The sequence below is a fragment of the Pecten maximus genome, chromosome 14 (assembly GCF_902652985.1).
Source record: "Pecten maximus chromosome 14, xPecMax1.1, whole genome shotgun sequence".
NCBI classification, from domain to species: domain Eukaryota; kingdom Metazoa; phylum Mollusca; class Bivalvia; order Pectinida; family Pectinidae; genus Pecten; species Pecten maximus.
In genome coordinates this window covers 16,032,972-16,041,478 of record NC_047028.1, presented here as the reverse complement: position 1 = coordinate 16,041,478, position 8,507 = coordinate 16,032,972, and the positions used below count along the sequence as shown (strand labels likewise).

Below are 8,507 nucleotides of genomic sequence, written 5' to 3'. Positions count from 1 at the left end.
CTTATTTTCTTATAAATTTGTGCAATAACTATCAATTGTGCTTTTTTCATTTACTATTCGTATAATAATTATGTTTTGTAATAAATTCCAAACTGAAATGAAAGTACAAATTAATGACTTAATGATTTTTCTTTGTGTTGAAGATTGGTATCAAAATGTTTGCATGGCAAACACATTCCCTCGAAACCTTTATAAACCATTTTTTCTGGAACACTTTCTTCAGGTTGGTAATGTAAATATGATAGGATTTATATACAACACAACCATCATAGTTTGATGTCATATTGGTTGTATTATGTAACATATAATGTAAAATATATGGGATTATTTAGGATGAATAACGAAAGCAAAATAACATTTCTAGAGAGAAGTATGATTCAAGACACGCCCTGTTTGGATAGTTATGTAAAAAAAATCCATCTCATGAAAAGAGATAACCAGTCTTTGTACTCTCGGTAGACTTAAAAAAAACATTGATGTCGAATCAAAGAAAATCAATACTGTGTCACCAGGTCTTCAGCCAGGCAAAAAACCTATCAAATCCCTGTGGTTTTAATAGCAGTCAACATCGTTGACTACTATTGTAATATATGTTCATGCTATTCCTGTCCCCATGACCAACCACGAATTTCTTCAGAAATGAAAACGGAATGTAAAGTGTTAGTGTCAAATCTTAAGTGTATTTATATGGTATACCAAATCGCGGCTTAGAGGCACATTTATGAAAACGACCACCTGTTTATGGCGACCGATTTGTGATGGTCCCCTGAACGATCACTTTCGACAGGTTTGTTTGCATCGATCAAAAACGGGGTTTTTTTTTGGGGGGGGGGGGGGGGGGGGTGTTTTGTTGGGGGGGATCTTTTAGTTATTTATTCATAGATATTTCGTGTTAAAAATTGATTAATACTTGAAAAAAATGATGAATCTATACTTCATAAGTTTACGAGTTGCCTCCCTTGGAGTAATATATACAAAATTAAATACCTTGTTATTTATCAATGATCACTTTAGTCATGTCAGTGTGTCAAATAGTTACATTGTTTTCCAACTGTTTCATTATAAGAACACATTTGTCAAAGTATATCCTTGTTAATTCTTATTTTCAATGTTGTTACTTTGCATTGACGTAAGCGATCTCGCAAGATTAGACGGTGCTAAACCAGATACACAGGTGTAGTAAAGGTAAACATTGCATCATGATTCTGAACGGTTTATTATTTGAATTCAGATGTGTTTTACAAACACCACATTACGACATGAATGAAGCAAAATATTGACGAAAAAATCGCAGCTGATAAAATATTTTGATTTAGCATTAACTAGACTGACTATAAGTAATAACCTAAACTTCAAATTGCCAAAATTCCACATAGCTCATATAATAGAAACGCCGCTTATTAACTGGAAGGTTCCGAGTTCGAATCACCAAGATTACCTTTTGTCGTTTCTGAACATCATTCAATTTTTTTTTTATCGTATTAAGTATAAAAATAAAAATGTTGATATAGAAACATTTTAATTGGATAAAAAAAGAGTAAAATAACCGATTTAATTCAAAATTCAAAATAAAATGTAAATGAACTGCAGAAATACATGTATGAGCAATGTAAAATAATCATATTCAATAAGTCAATTTAACTTTATTTTAAATGGTATTGATTGACTACATAATCCTTTCACAAAACATAGCGCACCAATGGACTATTGCGATCTATTTTGATGCTTTAAAAATCACTGGGATCAGGGATATTTTACCTGTATTTTTTAGACCAGACTTTCGTTGTACGTAGTCTAGGTCAGGATAAGCGGGAAACGACAATACATCTTTTAAAAATATAACTTTGAATTTTTAAGGTTCATATAAACAGCAAATCCAAATATTTTACAAGCAAATGTTTTTAATAAATCACTATTCTGGTGGAACAGAAGTAACTCGACCAATTGTTGATATATGTGATGGCAATCCATGAGCCTGTATCTGTCAATTTCGGCAAAACATGCGTAAAATGCAAGTTTCAGGAGAACGCAGAAAGCTCATTCGAATAAGACATCTTGCACAAAATAACCATGCCGTTTTCCTCACAAGTGCCTACATGTATAGCAGGTAGTACGAACGTTTGTTTGACCAGATTCGACATAAACATCGATTCTCTTTTGACCTTGAAATGCAAGTAGTGGCAGTGAATTATATTGCGCAAATATGGCATATAGAGAGCCATTTCAGGTACTAAAAATACCCATATTAGATACTATAAAGACCTCTGAACTCAGTATGAGGAAGGTTTTTGAGACAAATAGTTAAACAGTGAAATATGGGACTATTTTCAGAAAACTACATATTTTTAATCAAACTGCGATTGAACTATTTTTCCTGAAAACGAGTTTCTTGTTGTGTTCAAAGATCTAAATAGTGTGTAATAAGAGCGTTTTTGATGATTGACATGCCTCCTTATATGCCATTATTGTTTTATATTATTCACAGCCGACATTTGCATTTCAAGGTTTTTGGTGCTTGGAAAATATCATTCCGTGTGCTATTCAAACGAAACTTAATACATGTATTATGGTACATATAGTATTTATACTACATACATTATTTGGTCATTTTACTGGAATTAATTTTAAACATTAGGCACAGCTTTATTATAACTCAAATTGATAAACAAAAATCTAGGTTTAACTGGTTTTAACTTCAAGTTATAAGGTAAGACTAGGTTCCGTCTATAAATCAAGATACAAATACTGATAAACAAGGTGACTTACAGGTAAAAATCACAGGTAGTCATGGCTCATTACCTGTATGTAGTCTACACATTGTGCACTACAAGTGCACTAGATGTAAAGGTTTGTCTACACTCAACAGTACATCACGAGAGGAAAATGACAAGACGTAACTACGCTACAATATATAAAAGCACTGAATGTCATATCAAATCACTCCGGGTATTGTTAAGGTTGTTACAATTACGTGTTAGAGAAGCAGAACAGCATTGCATAAACAGGTACTAATTGTGACGGGCACCATGACGTATGTCGCCAAACAATCTCCGTAGTTGTAAATAAGTAGTTGACATCGCAACAGTGTCTAATGTCAAGACTACACATGTATACTAAATTCCATCAAAATCCCACAAAGAATTCAAATTTTGACAAAATTGTAACCTTAACTCAAAATCAATAAAATAATGGCAACATAAAGATTTGTATGAAGAACTTTGAAAACGTACAAGGAGAATAAGACAATATGCTTCGGAAGTTTAAACGTTTTCTGCTTCATTAGCGACACCTGCCATAAGTGATCACATTATCAAAACGGGAGTTAACATTGACCTAAACACTAGAATGATCCATGTTAAAAGTATCGCCACTCTAGATCAGAGTATCATGTTGCTTGAATTTTTTCAACATACATACGTTTAACTCTTGTAGATAAAGGTCATTTCTACGACATATTATAGACTTCAACACAAAGGATATCTACTTGAAATGTTCACATTTAAAGTGACTGGACTATGAATGCCGTATAATACCACTCCGTCACATGTGCCCTAAATGCGTCTCTATTAGATCAATTTCAAGCAAAATATGAAATGAATGTGTCGTTGCGGTATGGTAAGCGTCAACGTCATGTTCAGGTGTCATACATGCTTACCAGTACAATCAGTTAATAATGAATATTCACACGATTTTCCCTCTCCTCCATCCCCGACTCCAGTTCAACATCGCAATTCTCCATTAGGGTCGAGGATCATCTCATCGAGTCAACCCATATCTAAATCCCATCGAGAAGAATTAATTTAAAACAATCGGCATGGTGCCGATTTAAGCGATATATGCGAGATCCACTTTCGAATAAATGTTGTTGTTTTTTTTTTTTTTTTTTACATATTTCAAGATATCAGGCGAGAGTCAAAAATGTACACTGTTCTGGCTCAGTCCATGTCTTGGTTTTCAATCAGTTTTAAGAAGTTACGTATATACCTTAAAGTATACCTACGTTTGGACACTTTTCACACTTACATCTAACCGTGGAAAGATTTTTGAATAGGTGAAACTGCAGCTTATTATGAAGAATTATTTTAATTGTCAGACATGATGTGTACATCAGTAGAGCTGATATACATGGATATTGTTCCGATCTTGTGGTGATTCGTTGCTTACATAATGTACTACGAACCTGTCCCCACAAACAGATATAGCCCGGGGCTTGTCGATACTATCCTGTGACGTCAGAAGTTCTCTGATCCGTGTCCCACATGTAGACATTTGTACAACGTTGTTGGACTCGTAGCCGCAGACATACAGATTCCTCTGACGGTCTACATCTATCCCCCTCGCATCCTTGACTAATCCAACACGCATGACACATGTCTGAACACCAGTAGACAGTTTAGTAACCACGACGTCACCCGTCTTAGACGTTCTCATACTGGCTAATGTGCGTTTTTCGTTTGGACAAGAGGCGAGATTGTAGCAATCTTTCGGCAATTGGTCAACTTTCTCCGATTCGCCTTCCATTCCTACTCTATAAATGTCTTTTGGAGTACTCACCATGAACTTTCCGTCTTTAAACGTTACACCGTAACATTCCTCTGGCATTTTAATAACGGTCAATAGGGTCAGCACGGAGTCATGTACCTTCATGACATGTATGCCGATTTGGCCACGAGATACAGCAACAGCTACTGTACTATCATCTACTAAACACACGTCATGTGGGTATCCATTGATTTTCAGAACATCCAAACACCGTCCTTGACAAGAAAACAGTTTCAAATGATCGTTTTGAAAATCGCTTACGATTATGTCTCCATTCGACATTAACAAAACTCCGTGAACATTACAAAGACTTTCATCGGACGGAACCTTAATTGTAAACTTTCTTAATTTCCTGACGCGACTGTTAGAAAGCATGGTATGGTTTTCTACGTAATCCACCCCGTCAGGTATGGTACACGGATGCTCCTCAACAAAGATTGTGCCAAGGGTCAATGGACTGGTCTGGTCGATTGTATCAAGGCTTGGGTCGATATTGTGTTTTATACTGACTGACTTTGAGGATGATATATCGTCGATCAGATCGCTATACGCCAAAAGCTCTGTCTGACCTCGATGGAACAGCTGTATCATCCCTATGTGGTCGTCAATCCGAGCTGCTGTCCTGGATGCTTCCCTTGTATTCTGAATGGCAGCCCGGAGTCTACTACACTTCTGTCTTGATACATCAATCTTGGCTTTCTCAGCTTTGTATTTGGATATCAAGTCTTGAGTTATCTCCTCCTGTTTCTTGTCGAGATAGCTGTTGATTCTTTGTCGTACATCTGAAATACTGCTTAAATTAATTTCCTGGCATTGTCGCATGGCATCACCTTTATCATCAATAGATTTTACCATCAACTCCATACAGTCGAAAGCCTTTTTGAGGGACTTGCCCATGTCATCTAGCCGAGAGCTTTCCTTTTGCTTTTCACAATATTCTTTTGCGCTCGTCACTGCGTCACAACGTCGATGATCTGTGATAATACATTTGTTGCATCCGAGAAATCCATGATCTTCACAATAACAATCCCTCTTCTCGTTGTGCGATGAACATGTTGTATGAATAGGCTGTTTCTGTAACACGTCCCTGATTTGTCTCAGTAATAAAGACAATGTCACAACTTTCATGAACTACATCATGGAAATTTTCTTTGCAAAGCTCACAAAACAACATGTCAGTTGCTCTGCACAAAAACTTTGCTGGTGTCTCCTTGGTTTTTGTCTTCTTGCATGGACCACAATAAATGAATAATCTGCCATCCGTTTGTGATAGATAAAATCCTGAACGAGGCTGTTGACCGGAAACTGCCGTGCCCAAGTCTCCTTACTCTCAGAGGGATCGACTGGTGATGTGATCTTCCTACAGACCGGACAGGGGAATGAGGTCGCGGCGGCCATCTCACCTGACAAGTCTGTGACGATGTAGGTACCGAGACATTCCTCACAGAAGGAATGTAAACAAGGGAAGAGACTTCGGTTGTCGCATCTGCTCCAGGCAAATAGGACATTCGAGAAGTCGATAGGCGCATAACTCAGTGTTATCATTGTTCCCTTTCTTCTCATGTCCACGTCCACCTTCCGTCATCTTTTTAGGTGTTAGTGAGTTGATCTGAAAATGATAGAGCATATCTTAATCTTTTACTTCGAATCTTTATTTCAAATACATATACAATTTAATTAGATATTTAAATTTAATATAGAAAGCACGTGTAATGTAAATACTAAACCCGTGTATGTATTAATATAAAAACCCACTATCCGAGTCATAATTGTTTTTTCTTTTTTTTTCTCGTGAAAAACTGAATTCTTGCTAATTATTAACCCAAATCTTTGAACACTTTTTCATTATACACATATTAGAATAAGGAAAGGGTCCGTGCTTTGATTCCTTCACATTAAAATACTTGATTAAGAAATAATTGATAAGACACATGATTTACAGTGAAAAATCACTTTTTTTAGAAAGTAGAGTGAAACACGCCTGCTTACTGTACAAGCATGGTTTAAATATCCATATAAATGCTGAAATGATCGTCATAACCAATCGCCATACCGCCTATTCCATGTGATTTCCCGGTATACATATGTTATTAAGGTATTTTCACTTTCGATATGCTAAACATAAAATCCATAATATTTCAAGTAAACAAGTACAATCACTAATTTAACTTTACTTGATTGATGTCCAAAACAAATTGTATTTGAGACAATTTAGATATTTATAATTATTATTATTTATTGCGCAGAATAGTATATACGTACTTTCGTTTTCTATATGTATAGACTAGTAGTGGATTAAGCGAGTCACTTTCATCTGAAGAAAAATAGCTTAATTCCCAGTTTAATCACCAGATTTACGTGATACGTGTATAAATTATGAAAGAAAAAACAATCAAACGTTCGATACGCATTTCTCTACGTTCTACTGTTTTGTAGCGGGATACATTTGAAGCTACTCGACAGAACTTTGCTATGAAAAGTGGTATTACAACATTTGTGTAGTATAGGCCTGGTACTTACCTACTTGGATTTAGATAACGTTATTTGAAGACACGACGACAAATATGCATTTGCTATGGTCACAGACCAATGTATGCATGTATCAAAGTCGGCGCTATGATAGTCTCGCATTCCCCAGACTCTCTTCCTCAAACTAGCGCTATGACGAAAGTTACATAGTCACGTGTGTCCTTCGTCACGTCGAGTAACTAAAAGAATTAAATGAATCCGAATACCGGAGAGATAAAAGCCGTACACGTACACGTAAGCTTATTTTCTTATCTGTGCATAAACTATCAATTGTAAAAAAATAAACTGCAATAAGAACATTTAATCAAGTGGAATATATGTGTATGTGTTTTTTCATTTACTATTCGTATAATAATTATGTTTTGTAATAAATTCCAAACTGAAATGAAAGTAGATCTATAAATTAATGACTTGGTAATTATTTCTGTTTGTGTTGAAGATTGGTATCATTTTTTTTATGGCAAACACGTTCCCTCGAAACCTTTATAAACCATTTTTATCACCAAAAACTACGTGGGAATATTCTGGAACACTTTCTTCAGGTTGGTAATGTAAATATGATAGGATTTATATACAACACAACCAATATAGTTTGATGTCATATTGGTTGTATTATATAACTCCTATCATACATGGGATTATTTAGGACGAATAACGAAGGCAAAATAACATTTCCAGAGAGAAGTATGATTAAAGACACGCCCTGTTTAGATAGTTGTGTCGAAATTCCATCTTATGAAAAGAGATAACCAATCTTTGTACTCTCGGTAGACGTTAAAAATCCCATTGATGTCGAATCAAACAAAATCAATACTGTGTCACCAGATCATCAGCCAGGCAAAAAAAAATCCCTGTAGTTTTAATCGTAGTCAACATGGTTGAGTAATACATGTACATGCTACATGTATATATATATTCATGTCCCCATGACCAACCACGAGTTTCTTCAGAAATATAAACGGAATGTAATGTGAACATTACGAAATCTGGAGTGCATTTTTATATTTTGTAAACGACTTTCTGTTTATAGCGACCGATTTGTGATGTTCCCCTTCATACATGGCCACTTTCGACAGGTTTGATTGCATGGATTAAAAAAATCATTTTGTTTTGTTTTTGTTTGCTTGTTTATATGTTTGTTTTGTTTTTTTTTTTTTTTTGTTTTGCAATATTCATTTATTTACTTGCTTATTTATTAAAATAGTTTGCGTGTTAGAAATTGATTAATGCTTGAAAAAAATGATGAGTCTAAAGTATACTTTAGTTTACGAGTTGCCTCCCTTGAAGTAAAATACAAAATAAAGTACATTGTTATTCATCAATAATCATTTTAGACTATAGTCGTCATGCCACTGTGTCAAACATTTTTTTATTGCTTTTAAACTGTTTCATTTTCAGAATACATTTGTCAAAGCATATTTTTGTTAATTCTTATT

General features: G+C 35.0%; 1 protein-coding gene across 1 annotated transcript; it reads right to left on the bottom strand.

Annotated features, from left to right (window-relative positions):
- Positions 1-1,623: 1,623 nt before the first annotated feature.
- LOC117342758 lies at positions 1,624-7,229 on the bottom strand. Its single transcript, XM_033904996.1, has 2 exons — positions 7,063-7,229; positions 1,624-6,151 (listed from the first exon to the last, which is right to left on the bottom strand). The coding sequence occupies exon 2, from the start codon at positions 5,668-5,670 to the stop codon at positions 4,108-4,110; it is 1,563 nt and encodes a 520-aa protein (XP_033760887.1). The 5' UTR covers positions 5,671-6,151; positions 7,063-7,229; the 3' UTR covers positions 1,624-4,107.
- Between the last annotated feature and the right edge of the window lie 1,278 nt (positions 7,230-8,507).

Coding starts and splice junctions, on each gene's coding strand:
- LOC117342758 (XM_033904996.1), bottom strand. CDS start 5,670: ATGAAAGTTGTGACATTGTCTTTATTACTGAGACAAATCAGGGACGTG.